Source organism: Equus przewalskii, chromosome 22 (genome assembly GCF_037783145.1).
Source record: "Equus przewalskii isolate Varuska chromosome 22, EquPr2, whole genome shotgun sequence".
Taxonomy (NCBI): Eukaryota; Metazoa; Chordata; class Mammalia; order Perissodactyla; family Equidae; genus Equus; species Equus przewalskii.
Genome location: NC_091852.1, coordinates 13,528,613 through 13,553,548, shown reverse-complemented (window position 1 = coordinate 13,553,548; position 24,936 = coordinate 13,528,613). Strand labels below are relative to the sequence as shown.

Here is a 24,936-nt window from a genome sequence, read left to right as displayed (position 1 = left end):
TGGAGGAAGGGACGGATGTTGGGCGCGGGGGTGGCAGCTGTGCTGTAAAGTGGGTTGTCTCTCAGCTTCCCCTACTGCCTGCTTTAGGATTCAGCTTTCTGACATCGCCAAGTCAGTTACCATTCACCCGCTCTAGCTTTGAAAATTTTGATGTCATTTCTTCCATTATATTCTTTGTATTTGAGGGGTTTGAGCTTTTTAAAAAATCACTTATTATCATTTCATCTTTAAACAGATCCTACTTTTAGATATACTCTCTAAATAGGCTAGTCCGTGCTGCAAGTGTAGAGACTGGAAACAGAACTCTTCTCTGACCTTCAAAAGGGAGAAGGGGATAGATGTTAAATTTTTAGATAGATGTTAGATTTTTAGCAGAGAAACATGGGCTTCACTTGAAGGAGACTTTATTCATTCAGCAGACATAATTGAGTGGTTCTCTGTGCCACGTTCTGTGCCTTGCTCTGGGATGTGGGGATCTGAAGAAGGGAACATGATTTTGGCCCTCCTCTTCCTTCATCACACCATCTGGCTTTAGTTGTAATATCTTATTTCCTGTAGAAAGCCTGCTTTCCAAAGGAGACACAGGAAATGTGGTCCAGTGCTGGTCATAGAAGTTCCCTTGTTACCTCTGTCTCCCTGGCTGGAGCCCAAGAAAACTGGGATGAATTGTGAGAGACAACAGCCTAAACTGTGGAGCTTGGTGTTTTTAATCATGGTGTTAATTATGGGGGCCTCAAGAGCTTTTCTTGTCTGGAAAAGTCTGGAGGGGCAGGCGTGGTTGGGGTCTCAAGACTTTGTTTCAGTGTGAGACCTCAGAAAAGCTAGGCAGCTCACCGCAGTGAGTCACAGACAGCAGCCAGGCAGCGCAGACCGCCCTTCTGACAGGGCAAGCCTGTAGATGGGGCAGACACCAGGTACCCCCAGATGGGGGAAGGCCATGGAGGCGCAGATGCCGGAAAGAACTCCACCCTGAATGGCAAGGGATCGCCTTGGGATCTTATCTGCTTCCTGCTCCTTCCCTTGGCCTGTTTCGGGTGACATTTGGGCATCCTCAGTTGACTCACGATTCTCTGAGATACTTGCATGGCCTTGGCATCAGTCACAGTAGGGGTATTTTGCTCCAGTCACTGCAGCCTCTGGGCCACAGAACAATAGTCTTGGAGAGTGGGTGAAATTGAGCCCCAGAGGAGTATGCCGTGGGCCATGTGAACGAACTGAGGCCGTGCTTCCTGCTGCAGAAGGACAGTGGGTTGTGGACTCTCATGTATCCACCCAGCTGTTTGTTTATGTGCGTCTGTGCAGACACACAGATGTGTACGTATACTTGTAAGTGTTTGTGTGTGTGCGTGTATTTTTTTAAGAAGGCGTATTTCCCCTACTTTTAAAAAAGGTGCAATAGGCAATAGGTAAGGAGAGTTATTAATAACAGTTTTGTTTGGACCTAAACCAGAATTACCTTGGTGGAAACTGTTGAGAAAAAAAGAGTTTACCTTTTAAAATTCTATCCCTTTCTTTATTATAGTTGACAGTTATGTCTGTCAGCTTTAACCTTAACAAAGGTTAACGAAGCTGACCAGTCCAGAGCCCTTCTCATCGCTCTACTTGTCTAGGAATCTCGGGTGTAAATAGAGGTTGAACAGGAAAATCCAGATTTTTCTTAGAGGTATGTATGTGTGTATGTGTATGGTCACATAAATAGATTAAATCCTTCTACTTCAAGCTCTGAATATGTTATATCATGTTAGTTTATAATAAAATAAATATATTTCCCTTCTCCTTCCCTCTTCCCACCTTGCCTTTCTTTTTTTAAAGATTTTATTTTTCCTTTTTCTCCCAAAAGCCCCCAGTACGTAGTTGTGCATTTTTTAGTTGTGGGTCATTCCAACTGTGGCATGTGGGACGCCGCCCCAGCATGGCCCAGTGAGTGGTGCCATATCCGTGCCCAGGACCCAAACTGGCAAAACCCCGGGCCACTGAAGCGGAGCGTGTGAACCCAACCATTCGGCCATGGGACCGGCCCCACACCTTGCCTTTCTTTTTATTATTAAAAAAGGAATTAAGGAAAATATAGCCTGAGCCACATGTAACTCATTTCTTTAAATGTTTTTTTCATTTTCTTCTCTATATAATGATATTTTTCTAAATTAAACTAGTAGGTGTATTGTATGTTTGGGGTGAATATTATGTTTTAGAATTTTTTTTTAATTTTTATTTTTTAAGATTTTATTTTTCCTTTTTCTCTCAAAGCCCCCCGGTACACAGTTGTATATTTTTATCTGTGGGTCCTTCTAGTTGTGGCATGTGGGACGCTGCCTCAGCATGGCCTGATGAGCAGTGCCGTGTCTGCACCCAGGATCCAAACCGGCGAAACCCTGGGCCGCCTCAGTGGAGCGCGTGAACTTAACCACTCAACCATGGGGCCGGCCCCTAGAATTGATTTATTTTAAAATACAGAGGCATATGCTAGTCATATCTAATAGATCTTAATTTTGAAATGCCGCTATAGCTTCTTATTTTTTACATTGTAAGGTCTTCTAATGTTTCTTACTTATTCCAGGCTGAAATCTAGATTTGATAATCAGTGGCTTTTGGATTTCTCTTACATGTATCTCTTCCTATTTATTCCTGTGAAAACAGTCCTGTACTGAGCTGTCCCCTTTACCTCCACTTTATTTTTTCCATTTGATCCTTAGCATTTTGACCTGTTGCAGACATGAGCATTTGGTGGTAGAAGACATTTAGAAAGAGGCCTTTAACTTGGAGCGGCAATGGAATTCAAAACATCCCCCATGGCCAGTTATATGAGGTTGGGCAATGTACGCAGACCGTTTCTTTCCACACCCATCTTTCCCATTGCTCTGTGCTCCTAATAGAGTTTTACTGAATCTCGGTTGGAAAACTAGTGTTTACATTATTAAGATGGATGGTCTTCAGAGCTAAGCCACAGAGTACACCATTGCCACGTACATAGTATGCTATAGTACAGTATGATTGCTTTTTTCATCATTGCATGACTCTGATTTCTTTGGAGTCAATAATTATCTCCTGGGCCCCCTTCATTTGCTTTGTTTTCAATGTGGTTATTACAAATTCACCCCCCAAACTCTACCAGTTGTTTAAATTGGTTTTCAATATGTTTATTCCCATCAGTTATTCCATCGGTTTCATCTCTTTTTTTCCCTTTAGGATTGGCCTTGAGCTAACATCTGTTGCCAATCTTCCTATCTTTTTTTTTCCTCCCCAAAGCCCCGGTGCATAGTTATATATCCTTGTTGTAAGTCATTCTGGTTCTGCAATGTGGGATGCCACCACAACATGGCTTGATGAGCAGTGTGTAGGTCCTTGGCCAGGATCTGAACTGGCAAACCCCAGGTCACCGAAGCGTAGCACACGAATTGAACCACTCGGCCATAGGGCTGGCCCTGGTTTCATCTTCTTGAAGATAATTCTCCCAGGGTCTTGTGATCTGCTTCTAACTACTATGATTGTCTATTGGCCTGTTACACAGCCTAGAATGTTCCTTTACTAGCACCCTGGTATTTCCTTTTCTTTCTTCTTATGTCATGACACTCTTTCTTATTCTTATGTTTTCCTCTTTCTTGGCTTATGCTTTAGTTTTTTGGGGTTTTTTTTTTTTTCTTTTTCATGAGTAAGATTGGCCCTGAGCTAACATCTGTGCCAGTCTACTTCTATTTTGTATGTGGGATACCGCCACAGCATGGCTTGATGAGTAGTGTATAGGTCTGTGCCCGGGATCCAAACCTGCAAACCCTGGGCCACCTGAAGCTGAGTGTGTGAACTTAACCACTAGGCCACTGGGCTGGCCCCCTGTACTTTAGTTTTGATGGAGCACGTCCTTCAGTAGCTTCTTGAGAAAGGGTGCATAAAAGTAAGTCTTTTGAGCCCTTGCCTATCTTAAAATGTAAAATGTTTTTATTTTCCCTGTAATTTACTTAATAGTTCATCTGGTTCTAGGAATTCCCATCTGGAATTCAGTTTCCTTCAGCACTTTGGAGGTGTTGCTCCATTATCATCTGGCTTCTGCAGTTGGTTTTTATCAAGTATAAAGACATTCTGCTTCTGAATCCTTGTTGTGCGGCTTATTTCCCCCCTCTCTGAGAACCTACATGATATTCTTTTTCCCAGTGTTCTGACATTTCATGATTAATGAATGCATCTTGGGGTGGGTCTCTTTTTATCCATTGTGCTGGTTTTCCAAGGGACTTTTCAGTCTGGAAACCATTCTTTCATTTTGAGAAATAGTCTTGAATTATTTAATTGATGACTTCCTTCCATTTCTTCTGTTTTTTCTTTCTGGTTGTCCTGTTATTCAGAGGGTGGATCTCCTGGGCTGGTTCTCTAAGTTACTATATTTTTTTCTCTAATTTTTCCATTAATCAGTTTGCCTATTTGCTTAATTCCCTGAGAGTTTTCCTCAACTTTATTTTCCGATGCATCTATTGCACTTTTCAGTTTTTACTATTATGTCCTTAATTTTTAGGATCTTTCTATTTGCTAGTTGTTCTGTTTATGTGGTTTCCTGTTTGTTTTCATCATTGCTATGAGGCAAACTACCCCAAATGGAGTAACATAAAACGTGACCATTTTATTTTTTGCTCACACATTCTGTGGGTCAGGAATTCAGTTAAGACTTGAGTGACCAGGGGTTGAAGTCGTCTAGTGGCTTCTTCACTCACATGTCTGGCACCTGGGCTGGGATGAATTGAAGTGTGGGTTCAACTGGGACTCTTGACTTGGTTACCCATCTATATTTGGCCTCTCCACGTGGCTTCTCACAACACAGAAGCTGGTTCTGAAAGGGAGCTTCTGGAGAGCAAATTTTCCAAGACGATCAGGTGGCAGCTGCGTGTTTTTACATGACCCAGCCTTGGTGGCGCCATAGTGTCACTTCTGCCAAACTCTACTGGTCAGTGTAATCATAAGTTGTCCAAATTCAAAGGGAGTGAATTCGATTGGGGAGTGGAAAGGTCGCATTGCGGAAGAGCCTATGGGATGGGAGTATTTTGCCTATTTTCAGACAGTGTAATCTGCCTCACTTATTGATTGATTGATTGACTGAATGCACTATCTTTTCTTGTCTGAGGATATTATTAGTAGTTTTCTTCTCCCTGCAGTGTTTCCTTTGAACATTTGGGGGAATTTTCAATGTAAGCAGCACATTTAAGTCTTTTCCTCTTGGTCTGATTGGATTCCCTGGTAAATAAACGCCTGCGTTGGCTTGGCTGCCAAAGTTCTGGGAGCTGATAGCTGGATAGGAAAGGAGGTCTCATTGTTCATTGTCCTTGGGTTCACTTACTCCCGCTGTTTTCTGATTAGAGCTCTGCTTTCCGTTGTGCCTGGCGTGTCCAGCCTGGAGAACCTCTGCAGAGACTAAATCTTGGGTCTTTGCCGGGTTTTGTGGTGGAGACCCAACTGCTTTGTAAACAGCTGTCAGTCAATACGTTTTTTTTTAAATACTCTCATCCTCCCTTGGTATCTGTGCCACCATTCCCCTGAACCTTTTGACGATCCCGTAGTGTAAATACAGCTGGTTCATTCCTTCCTGCTGTCAGTCTGGGCTTCTTAGGTCTGCTTACTCAGTTACCGTTCATCCATCTGCTTTTCGCATTTTACTTGCTGCCTCCTCTCGTGCTCTCTGAGGTCATTTTGTCTGTCCTCCCGCTCCAGGAAATACTCAATGGCACCCTAATCCTGACCGGTTGGAGCTGTTCATTTTATGTTAGTGACCATTTTGTTCTTCTAGTGACCATTTTGTTACCTCGGATGCATTTGATACTTTTTTTCTTGTCCCCTTCCTTGACTAGCTGTCCTTGTTACAAGCGTTATAAAAGATCAGAGTTTACTGTCATTGTCTATAGAACTTAGTATTCTTGCGCTTCTTGGTTTTGATTTCAAGAAGCCACAAATTAAGAACCCTTGCCTTCAGGTACTGGCTTTCCTTCTTCACATGGTGGAATTATTTTTTTCCACCATTTCTTCTAAGGTTGTGTTTTTCTACTTAAAACTTTTTGTGGCCAGTCTTCTCTTTCATGAAAGGCATCTGTGTTCCAGTGAGGGACCTTCTCCAGGACACTCGCTAAGACAATTGCCGAGTCTTGTAGGAGACCCTCAGTGAGGAAGGCTTGGCATGTGTTTGGGACTTGTATTTTTCTTTCTGTCTCAGCATTCATGAGGTCTTATTGTTTAGTCATTGACTGTTCTCACTCCCGATTCTTATCTATGTCCTTTGTGAAATCTGAAGGTGAGGAAACACTGGGCCCAGCAGTATTAACCTCTGCCATGCTTTCTTATTCATTTTTGAGTATTTTGAATATTCTTCGTGTGTGTGCTTAAACTAAGGCATGTTTGATGACTGAAGTTTCATTAAATTAGTATAGCATATGCACTTTTTGCTTCCTTTAAACTTTTCCTCACAGAAATCCTTTGCTCTATGAAATATTTTCCCATCAGCTTTCTTCTAATTCTCAGCAAATTTTAGTTAAGAGAATATTCTATGTCTTGAAGTTAGGCTGGTTAATTAAAATTTCTTTTGATAATTTATCTTCTCCATTTACCATTGTGATAAATACACAAAGTCAAAAGCATTATTAATGAAATACACTTATCTCACACATTTACCTACTTTATAGACACTTAAGGTGATCTTACATTTTAAAAAGCATTTTGCAAAGCATGGTGGATGTTTTGGGTGTGGATGAGAATGGTAAAGACTTACGCCTTTTTTGAGGTGAGATCCAAGTTAGGAGCTTAGCATATTCTTTATGAATTTTAGACTGACTCCTTCTGTACTCATATTCTTAAAAAATCTGTGTAGGGGCCGGCCCCGTGGCCTAGTGGTTAAGTTCGCAAGCTCTGCTTCGGCAGCCCAGGGTTTCACCGGTTCGGATCCTGGGCTCAGACATGGCACTTATCATCAGGCCATGCTGAGGCAGTGTCCCACATGCCACAACTAGAAGGACCCACAACTAGAAATACACAACTATGTACCGGGGGAGGGTTTGGGGAGAAGAAGGAAAATTAAAATCTTAAGAAAAAAAAATCTGTTTAGGATAGTTCTACTTGTTTAAAAAACCCCACTGGTGACACAATTGGGTTGTCCTTTTTATAGTTGAGTTGTAGGAGTTTTTTATATTTTCTGGATACTTACCAAATAATGAATTTGAAAATATAGTATTTTCTCTCATTTTGTAGGTTGTGTTTTCACTTTTTTGATGGTTCTTTGAACCACAAAACTTAAATTTTGATAAAATTCAGTTTATCTGTTTTTTCTTTTATTGCTTGAGTTTTTGGTGTTATATATAGGAACCCATTGCCAAATTGTAGGTCATGCAGATTTACTCCTGTTTTCTTCTTAGTTTTAGGGCTTAGCTTTAGGCGTTTCATCCATTTTTTTATTAAATTCTGTATATGCTGTGAGGTAAGGATCCACCTTGGTTCTTTTGGATATGCGTAGTCACTTGCCCCAGCACCATTCACGTAAAACACTGTTCTTTCCTCATTGAATTCTCTTGGTACCATGTCAAAAATCAATTGACTGTAAATGTAAGGCTTTATATTTTGAACTCTATTCCATTGTTCTATATATCTGTTCTCGTACCACCATCATTCTCTTTTGATTACTATAGCTTTAAAGTAAGTGTTGGAATTGGGAAGTATACGTCCTCCAACTTTGTTCTTTTTCAAGATTGTTTTGGCTCTTCTGGGTTCTGCAAATTTCCGTATGAATTTTGGGATCAACTTGTCAGTTTTTGCAAAAAAGGGGAACTAGAATTTGATAGAAATCGTGTTGAAAACTTTATTGGTTAATCTTTGGGTATATTGCCATCTTTACAATACTAAGTTTTCTAATTTATGAGCATAGAATGTCTTTCCATTTGTTCAGGTCTAAAAGTTTTTTGATTTGTAGTTTTCAGCAGATAAGTCTTGCACTTCTTTTTTTGAATTTTTTCCTTACAGTATTTTATTCTTTTTGATGCTATTATAAATTTTATTTTTGGATTGTTCATTGTTAATGTATGGAAATAACAGTTGCTTTTTGTATGGTGATCTTATATCTTACAAACTTGTTAAACTCATTTATTATAATTTTTTTGTGTGCATGGATTTCTTAGGATTTTCTGTATAGAGGCACACTTCACTTTATTGCACTTTGCTTTATTGCACTTCCCTTCACCAGCAAAAAGATTACAACTCATTGAAAGCTCAGATGATGATTAGCATTTTTTAGCAATAAAGTATTTTTAAATTAAGGTATGTATGTATTTTTAGACATAACACTATTGAGCACTTGTAGACTACGGTATAGCGTAAACGTAGTTTTTATATGTACTTGGAAACCAAAAAATTTGTGTCACTTGATTTATTGGGATATTCATTTTATTGCTGTGATCTGGAACTGAACCCGCAAGATCTCCGAAGTATGCCTGTAGAAGATTGTGTCATCTACAAATAGAGAGAGTGTTACTTCCATTCCAAGCTTGGTGCCTTTTATTTCTTTTTCTTGCCTAATTGACATGCCCAGATCCTCCAATATAATGTTGAGTAAAAGTGGCAAGAGTGGATGGACATCCTTGTCTTGTTCCTGCTCTTAAGGGGAAGCAGCCAGTCTTTCACCATTAAGTATGATGTTAGCTGTGCATTTTTTATAGATGGCTTTATCAAGTTGAGGAAGTTTCTTTTTATTCCTAGTTTATTTTAGTATTTTTATCATAAAATGGTATTGGATTTTGTCAGATGCCATTCTGTGTCAGTTGTGATGATAACAGAGTATTTGTCATTTATTCTATATTAATAATGGTATATTACATTGACTTTTGTATGTTAAATAAATTTTGCATTCCTGGGCTAAACCGCACTTGGTCATGGCATATTATCCTTTTTATATGTTGCTGGATTTGGTTTGCTAGTATTTTGCTGAGAATTTTTGTGTCTATATTTATAAGTGATATTGATCTATAGTTTTCTTGTGATGTCATTGTCTGATTTTGGTTTCAGGGTAATTAATTACTGGCCTCATAGAGTAGGTTGGGAAGTGTTTCATTCCTCTTCCATTTTTTTGGTAAGAGTGTTTGAAGGATTGTTGTTAATTCTTTAAAAGTTTGGTAAAATTTACCAGTGAGGTCATCTGGGCCTGGGCTTTTCTTTGTGGGAGGTTTTTTGGTAACTGTTATTAGAACTCTGTTCAGATTTTCTATTTCTTCTTGCATCACTTTCGGTAGTTGGTATCTGTCTAAGAATTTGCCCATCTGTCTAGGTTATATAATTTACTGGGATACAATTTTTCACAGTATTCCCTTATAATTCTTTTTATTTACGTAAGGTTGGAGGTGATGTTCCCTCTTCCATTCCTAATTTTAGTACTGATTCTCCTCTTTTTTCTTGGTCAATTTAGTTAAAGATTTATTTATTTAAGCTTTTCAAGGAACCAGCTTTTGGTTTCATTGTTTTTCCTTTTGTGTTCTGTTCTCAATTTCATTTATTTCTGCACCAGTATTTTCTGCTTGCTCTGGGTTTCTTTTGGACTCCTTTTTTCTTGTTTCTTAAGGTGGAAGCTTAAATTATTGATATGAGTTCTTTTTTTAATATGGGTATCATTTCTTTCTGAACACTGCTTTTGCTGCATCCCATAAGGTTTTTTTGTTTTATTTTTGTTTTCATTCCATTCATATCAAAATATCTTCTTATTTCCCTAGTGATTTCTTCTTTGATCCATTGGTTATAGTCAGGTGCCACATGATGACATTTCAGTTGACAACGGACTGCATGTACAATAGTGGTCCCATAAGATTATAATGGAGCTGGAAAATTCTCGTCACCTAGTGACATCATAGCACAATGCATCACGAGTTTGTGGTGACACTGGTGCAAACAAACCTGTGCTGCCAGTCCTATAAAAGTATAGTATATACGATTATATACAGAACACAATACTTGATAATGATGATAAACTACTGTGTTACTTGTTTTTATATTTACTATACTATACTTTTTACTGTTTAGGGTATACTCTTTATACTAATAAAAAAAGTTTACTGTAAAACAGTATGCCATGTTATGCCAGCAGCATTTTGTGTTTATCAAGTCTCTTGATTGCATCATTTTCTCTTGTGCTTGATTTAATCTCATGTTGTTTTGCTCACCCTGGCCCCTAAGCCTACAAAATCCGCTGCTAATGTTGTCAGTAAGAGGCCACATCAAGTGATTGACCTGAAAAGAAAATTAAAAGTGCTTAAGGACTATGAGGCTGGGAATCAGCAATGGTTATTGTTCTCCCATCAGGCGTATCCCATTCTGCTATAGCTATGATCTTGAAGACCAAGAACAAAGTGATGGAAGCTGTTAAAGGATCTGCTTCCATGAAGGCGGTGAGATTAACAAAAATTCAAGAAGGGCCTGTATCAGACAAGAAACTTGTAATGACCTGGATGGAAGGGCCGACACAAGCCTAATAAGCCTCTTAGCACCATGATGATCTGATCACAGCCAAGCAAAAAGTTTGTTTGCGATGTTGAAAGAAAAGCTGGACCCAGCCATGATATTAAATTTACTGCTAGCTCTGGCTGGTTTAAACAATTTGAGAATTCTTATTCATTACACAGTGTGAAAGTGTGTGGTGAGTTTGTGAGTACTGATGTCAAGGCAGCTGAAGACTGTTTGGAAACTCTGGATAAGCTGATGATGGAGAAAAATTACTTGCCAGAGCAAAAATTCAGTATGGATGAAATCTCCCTATTCCAGAAGTGGATGCCTGTGTGAGGACTTTCATCCATAAGGAGGCCAAGTCAATGCCAGGTTTCAAGGCTTTTAAGGACAATTTAACAGTCTTGCTTGGGGGCAATGTTGTAGGCCACAAATTGAAACCCTTTGTGATCTGGCGTACTGAGAACCCCAAGACCTTCAAGCATATCAGTAAGCACACACTGCCAGTGTACTCCAGGAGCAATAAGAAGTCATGGATGACCCAGCTCCTCTTCCAGATGCCCTTCTGAACTGCTAAAGCAGCCAGTGAAATAGAGAAGTACCACGTGGAGAATAACGTACCTTTCAAGATTTTGCTTATTGTTGATGACGCTCCCACACATTCTCCTTTTATTGATGATCTTCATCCCAAACTTAAAGCCATGCTTCTCCCCTAAAACCCCACTTCTTTCATCCAACCAATGGATCAAGTAGTTATAGCAGATTTTTTTTTTAAGGTATGCTTTTTTGGTGGGGAAGATTGGCCCTGAGCTAACATCTCTTGTCAATCTTCCTCTTTTTTTCTTTTTCTCCCCAAAGCCCCATACATAATTGTATATCCTAGTTGGAAGTCATTCTAGTCCTTCCATGTGGGATACTGCCACAGCATGGCTTGATGAGTAGTGTGTAGGTCTGTGCCCAGGATCCAAACCGGTGAACCCAGGGCTGCCAAAGTGGAGCATGCAAACTTAACCACTCAGCCACAGAGCCAGCCCCTATAGCAGATTTTAATGCCTACTACTTGACGAGGACCTTTGCTCAGGCTATTGTTGCAACTGAGGAAGACACTGAGAAGACATGGAGGCAATTCTGGAAGGATTACAACAGCTATGACTGCATCAAGAACCTTGCGTGGGCTTGTGGTGATGTCACCAAGGAGGATATGAATGGTGTCTAGAAGACGCTCAAGAGGTTCATCCGTGACTTCAAAGGATTTTCCAAGGATGAGGTGGAGAGGTTCCAAAAATCAACAAGACTGGTTGAGATGGCAAACAACTTTAATCTGGATGTGGATGAGCATGACGCTGAGGAGCTCCTGAGGAAATGACTAATGAGGAGTTGGAACTGGAACAGGAACATGTAGCTCAAGAAGAGGCACGAGAAAGGAAAGTACAGGAGAAGAAAAAGAAGAAAAGCTGCCAAGAAAATTCACAATGAAGGGTTTATCAGAAGCTTTTGCAGACCTCAACAAACTCCTTCAAAAGTTTGATAACATGGACCCCACACCAAAAAGGTTTTCGTTAATAGAGAGGAACGTTCCTGGTGCATTATCTTGCTTACAAGCAAATCTGTGGTAAAAAAAAAAGGAAGCAAACCACCATGGGCATATTTTTTAAAAGAGTGACAGCTCCTCAAGAAGGGCCTCAGGCAGGTACTCTGGGGGTATTCCAGAAGAAGGCATTGTTGTCATAGGAGATGACAGCTTCGTGTGTGTTATTGCCCCCAAAGACCTTCCAGTGGGACAAGATGTGAAGGCAGAAGACAGTGATATTGGTGATCCTGACCCTGCGTAGGCCTAGGCTAATGTGTGTGTTTGTGTCTTCGTTTTTAACAAAAATTTGAAAAAGTAGAAAAAATTTAAAAATAGAGAAAAGCGTATAGAATAAGGACATAAAGAAAGGACATATTTTTGTACAGCTATCCGATGTGTTTGCGTTTTAAGCTAAGTGTTGTTACAAGAGGGTCAAAAAGTTTTAAAAAAATGAAAAAGTTTGTAAAGTAAAAAAGTTACAGTAAGCTAAGATTAATTTATTATTGAAGAAATAAAAACATTTTTATACGAATTTAGTGTAGCCTAGGTGTACAGTGTTAGTAAAGTCACTGTCGTGCACCGTGATGTCCTAGCCTTCACATTCTCCCCCCACTCACGCAGAGCAACTGCCAGTCCTGCAAGCTCCATTTGTGGCAAGTGCCCTAGACGGGAATATCATTTTTTTATCTTTCATACTGTATTTTTACTGTATCTTTTCTATGTTTAGATACACAAATACTCACCATTGTGTTACAGTTGCCTGCATATTCAGTGCAGTAACATGCTGTACAGGTTTGTAGCCAAGAAGCAACAGGTTGTACCATAGAGCCTAGGTGTGTAGTAGGCTATACCATCTAGGATTGTGTAAGCACTTTCTATGATGTTTGCCCAAGGACGAAATCGCCTAATGATGCGCTTCTCAGAATGTATCTCCATCATTAAGCGACACATGACTCTATTTAGGAGTGTATAGTTTAATTTCCACGTATTTGTGAACTTCTCAAATTTCCTTCTGTTACTGATTTCTAATTTCATTCTTTTGTAGTGAAAGGACATATGTTTCTTGATTTCAGTCTTTTTAAGTTTATTGAGGCTCGTTTGATGCTGTAGCATATGGCATATCCTGGAGAATGTTCCGTGTGTTCTTGAGAAGAATGTACATTTTGCTCTTGTTGGGTACAGTGTTCTATAAATGTCTGTTAGGTCTAATTGGTTTATAGTGTTGTTCAAGTCTTCTGTTTCTTTGTTGACCTTCTTCTATCCATTTCATAATTATAAAATATCCTTTATTTCTAATTTTTGTCTTAACGTCTATTTTGTCAGGTATTAGTATAGTTACTCTAGCCCTTTTTTGGCTATTTTTTTACATAATATCTATTTGCATTCCTTTATCTCAGCCTAATTGTGTCTCCAAATCTAAATCGTGTCTCTTGTAGAATCATATTGTTGGATCATTTTAAAAAAACCTGGTTTGCTGATCCTATTTTAATTCCTTTGATGTCTCCTTTGCTATATGTGTTTTAGTTATTTTTTTAAGTGATCGCCCTGGGAATTACAAAAAAAAATTTCTAAACTTTAAACATTTCATTTTAGATTAATGCCATCTTAATTTTAATAGTATACAAAACCTTTGCTGCACTATAACTGTTCCCTTCCCCTCCTTTGTATGATTATTATGTAAATTACGTTTCTATACATTACAAGCCTGTCAACACAGTGTTATAATAACTACTTTATGCAGTTGTCTTTTAAATTTCATATGAAAAGACTTACAAAGAAAATTACATTTCATATGTATATACTTTTACTGCTGCTTTTTATTTCTTCATGTGGATTTGAGTTATTATCTCACATCCTTTCATTTCAGCCCAAAAGACTCTGTTTAGTATTTCTTTTGGGCAGGTCTGCTAGTGATGAATTCTTTTAGCTTTTGTTTATCTGGGAATTTCTTAATTTCTCATTGTTTCTGAATGATAATTTTGCTGATTATAGAATTCTTCATTGAAGATCTTTTCTTTCTGCTCACTGAATATGTTATCTACTATCTTCTGGTCTTCATTGTTTCTGATTTGAAGCTATTCATAATTTTTATGACGCTTGTATAATCACTTTTCTCTTGCCATTTTCAAGATTCTTTCTTAGTCTTTGTCTTTGAGCAGTTTAACTGAAGTACCTAGATGTGGATTTTTTTTTTAGTTTATCATCTTTTGAAGTCATTGAGCTTCCTGAGTGTGAAGATTCATTTTCTTTCAATTTGAATAGATTATTTTTTAGCGCAGTTTTTAGTTTGCAGAAAAATTGTACAGAAAGTGCAGAGTTCCCACATACTCCCTCACACAGTTTCCCCTATTATTAATCACTTGCACTAATGTGGTACATTTGTTACAATTGATGCAACAATATCCATACATTATTATTAATTATAGTTATGAAAGGTCACTCTTTTTGTCGTACAGTTCCGTGGGTTTTAACAAATGCATAATATCACATAACCACCATTACAGTATCATACAGAGTAGTTCCACTGCCCTAAAAATGCCCTATTCTCAACCTGTTCATGCGTTCCTTCCTTACCACCACTCCCTGGCAAACACTGATCTTTTTTATTGTCTCTATAGTTTTGCCTTTTCCAGAATATCATATAGTCGGAATCATACAGTATGTAGCCTTTTCAGATTGGCTTCTTTCACTTATCAATAGGCATTTAAGCTTCCTCCATGTCTTTTCATGGCTTAGTAGCTCACTTCTTTTTATCACTGAATAATATTTCATGTTGTGGATGTACCACAGTTTGTTTATCCATTCATCTATTGGAGGACATCTTGATTGCTTCCAGTTTGGGGCAATTATGAATAAAGCTACTGTAAACATTCACATGCAGGTTTTTGTGTGGACGTACGTTTTCAATTTGGTTAAATACCTAGGAATGTGGTTGCTGGATTAAATGGTTAGCCTATGTTTAACTGTAAGAAACTGCCAAGCTGGCTGCCAAAGTGATTGTGCCATTTTACATACTTGGAGCTCATTGAGCTTATTGGATGTGCAGATTAATTTTTTAAAATCAAATTTGGGAAGTTTTCAGCCATTATTTAAATGTTTTTTCTATTGCTCCTGTTCGTGCATGCAGCCTCCTCTTTCCTCTCTTACCTCCCCTCCCCCACTTTTCTTCTGCGACTCCTGTTATGCATTTGTTGATATGCTTAATGGTATCTCACAGGTCTCTGAGGCTCTGTTCATTTTCTTTAATTCTTTTTTCTTTGTTTCTCAGACTGGATATAATACTCTCACTTGACCTGTCCTCAATTCCAGTGATTCTTTCTTCTGTCAGTTCAAATCTGCTGTTGAACCCCTCTCATCAGTTTTTCAGTTCAGTTTTTGTACTTTCATTTCCAGATTTCTGTTGGTTCTTTTCTATAATTTCTATCTCTTTATTCACATTCTCAGTTTAGTTAAATATCATTCTCATGCTTTCTTTTTGTTCTTTAGTTCTTTGAGCGTATTTATAATAGCTGACAAAGTTTTTGTTTAGTTAAGTGCAACACCTGGACTTCTTAGGGATAATTTTTGTTGGCTGCTTTTTTCCTGTGTATGTATGTCATATTTCTTTACATGGCTTGTAATTTTTCTATTGAAAGTGGACATTTTATAATGTGTCAGCTCTGGAAATCGGACCTCTGCCCCTGCCCTGCCCAGGGTTTGTGTTGCTACTAGTTTAGTGACTTTCCTGGGTAAATTTGCTAAAGTCTATATTTTTTGTTGTGTGAAGCCACATAAGTCTCTGTTCTGTTAGCTTAGAGGTCGCCTAATGATTAGACAGTCATTTTCTTTTCTTTTTTTTTTTTTTGAGGAAGATTAGCCCTGAGCTAACTACTGCCAGTCCTCCTCTTTTTGCTGAGGGGGGCTGGCCCTGAGCTAACATCCGTGCCCATCTTCCTCTACTTTCTATGTGGGACGCCTACCACAGCATGGCTTGCCAAGCAGTGCCATGTCCACACCCAGGATCCGAACTGGCGAACCCCAGGCCACCGAGAAGCAAAACGTGTGCACTAACTGCTGCACCACTGGGCTGGCCCTGATAGTGATTTTGTCAAATACCTTGAACCAATCTGGGGCAGAAATTACTTAAGGGTGTAATTTTGTGTAGGGATCTGATGTTTTCATGGTTGAGATGCTTTTGTATTTTAGCAGAATCTCCCAATGTTTGCTTTCCTAAGAGAGGTTTGGAGTTGAGTGATGGGCAAGGTAGTTGGAAAGACATAAGCGGCTAATTCAGTGGCAGGATTGTCTGTAACGAGCCGGTGAGCACTGGGACTCCTCCCAGTGGCGATGGCACATGTTGGATTTTCCAGTCACATCGGACTCTTAAACGGTTCTTTGACACACACTTTGGGACATGCTACTGGAGTTTTCTTTGAAAAAGCTCAATCTTAATTGCAGGATGTTTTCAAACCTTTAGCAATCCACAAATATAACGTTAGAAAAATAAGACGGCAGGGAAGCAAGTGTTAAAAGAGAAAACTCACCCAGCCATAATTTTGTGGAAAAAAAGTGAATATGTGGGATTAGTTCGACAGCATGCTTTCTGAGTGGGTGTATACTTACATCCCTTCACTGATTTCCCTTTTCATTTCACAGATTGTTTAAAAAGCCTCATGGGACATGACACCATTGCTGGATGCCTACTACATTCAAGAAACCTGACTGCATGAGAGGCACTCTACCTGGGCAAAGGATGTTACCTGGAATCAGAACTAAATGATCCAGACTTTACTTAACCCTAAATGGTAAAAAGTCTAAGGACTTTTCATAACATTATTATATACTAATAATGGTCAATTATTTATTTTTATTTGTGTTATTAATATTCCCAATTTATTTCCTAATTAAATATTTTAAAGTTTTAGTACTAATTCTAGTTTCAAATCTTTATAAATCTGGTATGGAGACAATTGATGGTATTTGACTTTCTTTGCTAGAACAGTAGCACTTCTTAGTTACAGAACCAATTGCCAAGTTATAAAATTGACTTTTGGAAACAAAACAATATTTGTAAGCATTTTGCATAATAAAAACGGGTCGGGTCCCTGGAATTTGAATATAGACAAAAGGTCTGTCATAGATGACAATTTGTATACAACTGTTTTTCTGCTAGGCTTACTTACTATAACCTCTTGTAATCAATGCAGGAAATGTAAGGCTGTGTCTCTATTTTGGCTTGTGTATATCTTCTCTTCCTGTGGCGCCTGGAATGGAAGTGACCTAAGTGAGGTCAACCCAGTACGGTCCCAAATCTGGCTTGGTTTCAGCTGACCCTTTCCAGTCCCGTTTGAAAATTCAGTTGACCTGCCTTTTTTTCAAAGATCCTTAAAAGTCACAGCCGTGTCTGAACTTCTCCTTAAGTGTACCCCCTGTAGGGGAGGAAGACCTTTCCTCTCCATTACCTGGGTTCGTCTGGCCAGAGAATGAATTAAATTTACATGAGACAGAATAGCAAGAGAAAATTAAACAAAGTTTTATGAGGACCATGGCCCAGGGCCTTTCTTCCTGAAGGAAGAAAGGGCACCGAAGAAGTGAGGTATACAGAGTGGTTATATACCCCCAAAAAGGGTGTTTCACATGTGATGAAATGTCCCTCCCACGATAGCCACAAGATTGCCCTGTCAGCACAGTGCTTGATGGACACAGCAGGTAGTGGTCTGCTGTCTCAGAGGGCGTAGCCGGAGCCAAGTCTATTGTCTTGAGCTGGGTGGTCACAGGTGAGCGCAACAATCAGTTCCTAGCCTAAGGAAAGATGCTTAATCCTTAAAGAAATGCCAACGTTGGGAGGGGGAGGGAAGTCAGTTACAGGAGGTTACCAGACAAGCACAATAAACAAATGCAGATTTAAGTCCTTGCCTTCCCCATTCATTAAGAGTTTCTAGAGATAAGGTCATCTCCCCTTCTTCCAGGTACAGAGGGAGATATCTTTACAAATATCTTTACAGATGGAGAGTTCTTTTACAATGTAAATATCTCTTAACAAAAGGGTAAGCAAGTTCTACTTTTCAGTTGCTTTCCTGTCTGCAAAGAAACCAGCCTCAAATAATCCTGATGCCAAAGAGACATATTTGGCGTGACCAAGACCAGCCCCCACACCCCAATCTGAAATTGGGAAAAGCAGAATGGATCCAATCTCTTCAAATATTTGACGTTGCTGATGCCAACTGATGGACATTAATGAATGTCAGGTGGAATCCAGATTAGTAATGATTTCAAGGTGAGGGATGCTAATTAGAAATGGCATGGGATCAAAAACTCACCAACTATGGAGAGTTCAGTCATTATAGCCTTGGTCTTCAACTGTGTTTGCACCTCAATATACCTGAGAGGTAAAATGCTTGTTGTAGGATATTCTAGCACATCGTTGTACTTGACTTTTTTTTTTTTAAATCTGGCATTAATACTGGAAACTGGTTTCCTGTAACACCACCCCTTTTCCTCTGATTGACCCACTTTGTTTTAAACATCTGACGTAATAGCAAAGAGAACAGTTTTTGAGCCTAGGAAGATATTATAAAGGACTGTATTCATAGATATCCTTTCTATTTTTCTTTTAGTGCTATTTTCCATTTCAAGATGTCTTTACACTTCTGATAAATGCAAACTGACAACTCTCAAGGCCACGACAGGGAAAACCATTACTGCTTGAAGCCCAGAAGACTGCCCTTAATGAAGGAAAGTCCCCGATTGTTGTTTGAGATGCTGAGGAAGTTACTGCGGAGAAGACTTTTTTCTTATCCCACGAAATACTACTTCTTGCTGCTTGTTTTTTCCGTAGTCACCTTCTCTGTTTTAAGAATTCATCAAAAGCCTGAATTTGTAAGCGTTGGACATTTGGAGCTGGTTGGCGAGAATCCTAGTAGTGATATTAATTGCACCAAAGTTTTACAGGGTGATGTCGATGAAATCCAAAAGGTAAAGCTTGAGATTCTAACAGTGAAATTTAGAAAGCGCCCCCGGTGGACAGCCTACGACTACATAAACATGACCAATGATTGTACTTCTTTCATCAAGAGGCGCAAATATATTGTAGAACCCCTTAGTAAAGAAGAGGCAGAGTTTCCAATAGCATATTCTATAGTCGTTCATCACAAAATTGAAATGCTTGACAGGCTCCTGAGGGCCATCTACATGCCACAGAATTTCTATTGCATTCATGTGGACAGAAAATCAGAGGATTCCTTTTTGGCGGCGGTGATTGGCATCGCATCCTGTTTCAGTAATGTCTTTGTGGCCAGTCAGCTGGAGAGCGTGGTGTACGCCTCATGGAGTCGCGTTCAGGCTGACCTCAACTGCATGCAGGACCTCTACAGAATGAGTGCAGACTGGAAGTACTTGATCAATCTTTGTGGTATGGATTTTCCTATTAAAACCAACCTGGAAATTGTCAGGAAGCTCAAGTCGTTAATGGGAGAAAACAACCTAGAAACTGAGAGAATGCCATCCAATAAAAAAGAAAGGTGGAAAAAGCATTATGCAGTCGTAAATGGAAAGCTGACAAACACAGGGACTGACAAAGTGCACCCTCCTCTTGAAACGCCTCTGTTTTCAGGCAGTGCCTATTTTGTGGTCAGTAGGGAGTATGTGGAGTACGTTCTAGAGAATGAAAAAATCCAGAAGTTTATGGAGTGGGCCAAAGACACATACAGCCCGGATGAGTATCTCTGGGCCACTCTTCAGCGGATCCCTGAAGTCCCAGGCTCGCTGTCCTTAAGCCATAAGTATGACATGTCCGACATGCATGCGATTGCTAGATTTGTCAAGTGGCAGTACTTTGAAGGTGACATTTCCAAGGGTGCCCCCTACCCACCCTGCAGCGGGGTCCACGTTCGTTCTGTGTGCGTCTTTGGAGCAGGTGACTTGAACTGGATGCTGCGCATGCACCACTTGTTTGCCAATAAGTTTGACACGGACATTGACCTCTTTGCCATCCAGTGTTTGGATGAGCATCTGAGGCATAAAGCCCTGGAGACGTTAAAACACTGACCATTTGTTGTAGACAATTTTAGAAACAATCAGAAGGATGCATGAGAGGTGCCCCCTCTGATGCTTCTGCCCTGTTAACAAACATCAGAAAAACTATAGCAGGTGGGGACTCTTAATTCTTCATGTCAGAGAAGCTACATGGTTTCTGCAGAACACAGTCAGTTAGAAAGGTTCCAGCATTAAATGTTGACCTAGAGTTAATGTGACGCCAGGGCAGGTTGCAAGGCATTGTCGGGAGAGGTGGCCGGGGAAGAGGCCGAATATAAAAACCAGCCTACTGGGGCCGGCCCTGTGGCCGAGTGGTTGAGTTCACGTGCTCCGCTTCGGCAGCCCAGGGTTTTGCAGGCTCGAATCCTCGGTGCAGACATGGCACCACTCGTCAAACCATGCTGAGGCAGCGTGCCACATGCCACGACTAGAAGGACCCACAACTAAAAATATACAACTATGTACCAGGGGGTTTGGGAGAAAAAGGAAAAATAAAAAAACTTTAAAAAAACACAAAAACCCAGCCTATTAAAAGTGCTCAGGGACTTAAAACAAGATTTGACCTGTGCCAAAATTACTCTGAGAGCTTTAAATATGACAGTTTTCCTGATTTGAATACATTTATAGCAACAACCAATCGTAAGGATGTAATTTATCTTATTGGTTATATTTGTTGAAATAGAAATTTTGACTTTAAATGATCCTTCTAAATAATTCAGTTTCTGCTGTCATATTGCTCTATGTAGTGTATCTGTATGTCATCTCAGGGAACTTGAAAAATGGGCTTGATTGAACCTGAATATTTCTGACAAATTTTTTGCTTCTAACAATATGCATTTGTTTTTAAAAACAAAAAACTGGCTATTTCCGGTTTAGTTGATTCTATGAATCGTCTTAGGTTATTAGAAAAGATATCATCTTAGATTATTAGAAAAGTTAAGATATCTTTGTCTGTTGTTACCAGTTTCTACAGAGTAACACTCAGTTTTTCCAAATATTTGTTTCTCTATTGTTCCCTTCAGTCTCCCTAGACCTAGCTATCAAGCTGTATAAAAACTTGTTTTCCTAGTGCCCTGTGTGGCTGCCTCAGCTCTCTTGAGTGATCCGATCCACGATAATTAGTGTGGAGAACTAAGACACAAAGGTGAAGTTGGTATGGGAGAGGGGAAGAGAAGGAGTCATATTTAGACAATTTCTGAGGCCTATGATGAATGTTAAAACCCAGTAGTGGGCACTATTCCTAGACATTGAGACTGTTGCTCTTGGGATCCACTTGTGTCCAACCTCCCAGGGTGTTGCATGCTTATGTCACCTTTGTCTCCATTTGAAAGGAACTGGCTCCTGCTCTCCTCTCTTCTTCATGTTCCCTGCCCGTTGGTTGTTCCTTAGCCCTTGTAAGTTTCTTTCTGTCCTAGAACCTATGAGGAGGGAAGAGCTGTGCCGTTGTTCCGCATGAAGGCCTGGGAACCCTAAAGGGAATGTTAGGTTTGGGGCAGATGGTTTCAGTATTGGTATTATTCAGAGCATATTGTTTTTACTCTACTTTTTCGCCAAAAGACGGATGATTTGAGGTTGCTATTGTGCTGTCTCATATCTCAAAGTAAATGAAGATTTTTTTCAAAACTTGCTCTTTTGCTAAACTGATACCATTCAGCCAATGATCTAACTGGAAATGTGAAGCTTTATCATTTAGCTTGGACTTTAAACAAGAATCAAAATGATGTACTTTATTTTTAAAACATAGCCCACTTAAATGGTACATGAGAAGTTTGTGATATCAGTTTTCAGACATTCAACTGAGAAAACATTTTTTATTCCTCAAAGGTAGAAAACATTTTTATTTTATGGAGAGCTTTGTTATACTGACCCTCCCGAACGAAAGTTTCACGTTTTTTAAACCTTTATCATCATTTGTAAACGTGCAAGTCAGTGGATTGCTGTGTGTTGCATGATTTGATGTGGCAGCCAATATTGGACCCAAAAAAACATACTTGCTTTGAAAACTCAAGAAATGATGTCAGTGAGGCCATTATATGCATAGTGTTCCATCTCCATGACTGTCTAAACCTGTTTATTCTTTGATTGCATGTGAAATATTTCTCCCGTGCTCTCTCTTAGCAGAAAGATTTTACCTTTAAGGTAGGGCATTTTTGCTCTAAAACCAGTGATATTCAGTGACACTTTGTGTCTGTGCCTTGTATTTTCACTCTATTCATGGTGTCTTGTCTTCTGGACATTTTTTCATTTTGAAATTTTCAAATCTATGGGAAAGTTGAAAACAATAGTACAGTGGACCCCATATAACCCTCACCTGGAGTCACTGGTTGTTAACATCATGCCCATTTGCTTTAAATTATATGAATTTTTGAATTAAGCAAAGTTGAATGTTAAAAATATATATGTAAATATCTAAAGTTCATGTCATTCATCTCAGTACTCTTATTGTGGTGTGCCTGCGTCTGATTTACATTTAAATTGGCAGGTTTTGAGGGACTTTTCTCTACCGTAGGTATAAAAATAGGACTCTCGAGGCCATTCTCCCAAGCCCGATGCTGCAACTGTGGACCCACCATCTGTCCTGTAGCTGTGGTACCTCATCTTTCTGGAATAGCCCTTGTTGAGACGTGTCCCAACATTACCCTATTGCTAATGCCTCTTAGAGGGATTGTATGTAATTCGTTATTTTTATACTATCCAGCATAACTTAAAGCAGATGAAAATCATACTACTGGGACCAGCAATTTGAAGAGTCAAAAAGACAGTTTCAAAAGGAAGTCTATGGTGCATTCAGGAGGAGCAAAATACAAGTTCTTTGGGAAAGTTATAGAACTTGTTTAAGTTGCTTCATGTATGTCAGTTATTAAACACTTAATTTCTTTAACTGTCATTTAAGGTCTTTTGTAGGGAATTATTAGAAATCATTCACAAATAAATCTTTAAACACACATGAACTGCACTTTTGTGATGAAAGGATTATTCTAGTTAAGAAAGTACTGCATCAAGATTCACGTATTAAGGACAAGAGTTAACAAAAAACAGTTCTTTTTTAGGCAATTACCTGGGCTCTTCCCAGACCATGGTAAACAGCTGCTCAGCTTTGCAAATGTGAAGCATTATTGTCTCTAAACATGTATTTGTGTCATTCATCCAGTACAATTCACTTAAATGAAATAACATAAGTGGATTTTCTTTTGTAGTTATTTGTTGGGGAGGAAGCCATATTTTGACTCATTTCATCTGTAGGGTCAATTGAACTGGACTTTTTCAGTTGGCTTAGAAAAATAAAAATCATTTCTTGTTATGTTCAATATAAAATAAATGCAATACTATTAAATGGCAAACATGGTTACAGTCGGTTTTATTCTTTTGAATGTGGGCATGACGATTCAGAAATCAATGCCTTGTTTCTACAAATTATGCTTTTTTCCTTAGCTACCAGCTCTCAAATATTAAATTAAGTAGTTGATGTGGTATGTTGTAACGAACAAATGATACTGTTAGTCTCAAATTCATGTGCCCGATGGACAGTACGCCAAACACAGACATTGGTGGTTGGAGATGGAGAATGATTTACTAGAACTGGCCAAATCAGTAGGTGGGAGCCTGGGTTCGCTCTAATCCACCTCCCCAAGAACAGAAAGCAGGGGGTTATGGAGCTAAGGGGCCTGGCAGGAGGAGCTTCGTGGAAACAAGGGAGTCACTCCCGATGAGCCCCTGGGCAGTCTGACTTCTGGGCTTCAGTAGCTGCTGAGGGCCAGCCATCTGGTGATGGTAACCTCCCCGTAGGCATTCTCTTTCATCTGCAAAACAAGCTCACAAATCCTTGAGACCTGAGTCACCCCTCAAGTTGAACAGAAAAACAGCCAATTGGTTTAATATCTACAGTAACCCTCAGGTACCCGGCTTCACAAATGTTGTGTGTGAGCAGTGATTAAAAACATAAGATTCATTCTCCAGGCAAAACTGTTTGAGAGGAAAACGGTGTGGCAAAGGCTGAAAATTTAACACAGACTATGCAGAAAGATTTAGACGGGGACTTGAGAAGAATGCAATTTAATAGCCAGGATTGCCTTCTAGGGCCTTACTACCTTCAGCTGGTGTCTGCTGGCGGAGGGAAGCAGTGTTCCAGTCGGTTCCAGCTCAGTGGACACAAACACAAACAGGATCTATTACTTGCTGTGGTTTGCATGTGCAGGGCACAGCTGACGGAGAAGGGAAACCACCCCCCTCTCCCAGATACTGGTGTCCTCCAAACGTCCTCTCACCTGATCTCTTAAACCTTTCTGTGTGCTCTTCAGCCCCATGTCAGGTAAAACAGACTGCAGAAAGTGACAAAATGGATTAACCTCAGATCTTTCTCTAAAGCTTGAGAGCTTTCCCTATCCTTTATAAGCCTGTCAGAGATTGAATGTTTAATGTGTGCTTTCTTACAGTTTGCAGGGCTTGTCATCAGTATATTGATTTAATATTTCTTGGTGCAATAAGACCCAAACTAGCAATGATTTATAATTATTGGGAAAGAAAAGACTGTTTTCATTACTGCAAATGATAAGATTGTCCAAGCAGACCGCTTAGGAATCTCATCTTAGAATTAATATGAAATTAGCAAACTGCCTCCAGATAGCACAAAATTAAGTTTTTCCAGATTCAAGCAAAAAGATAGTTTTAAGATATCATAGGAATATGTTACCATTCATCATGGCAACAAACTGTAAAAGGGATAGACAAACGTAAGGTGTGTGGAACCTACATGAAGAAAATTGAAGACCTGAATAGATGGAAAAATCCCTTGTGCTCTTAGCTGATAAGTACTTTAAACATGTCCCTTCTTCCCAGATCATCCATCAGTTAAAGGTAAGTCCAGTCACATTCTCAAGAGGTTGATAAAATTGTTCTGAGTTTCATCAGAAATT

At 39.4% G+C, this 24,936-nt stretch overlaps 1 protein-coding gene across 8 annotated transcripts in view; it reads left to right on the top strand.

Annotated features, from left to right (window-relative positions):
- GCNT1 (glucosaminyl (N-acetyl) transferase 1) overlaps positions 1–23,364 on the top strand; it is a 45,965-nt gene extending 22,601 nt beyond the window's left edge. For all 8 annotated transcript variants that reach the window (XM_070590756.1, XM_070590759.1, XM_070590760.1 and 5 more), the window contains 2 exons: positions 16,646–16,794; positions 18,607–23,364. In XM_070590756.1, coding sequence (XP_070446857.1) covers positions 18,647–20,035 — 1,389 coding nt within the window. In that variant the 5' untranslated portion in view covers positions 16,646–16,794; positions 18,607–18,646 and the 3' untranslated portion in view covers positions 20,036–23,364. The remainder of the gene's footprint in view (positions 1–16,645; positions 16,795–18,606) is intronic.
- The last annotated feature ends 1,572 nt before the right edge of the window (positions 23,365–24,936 follow it).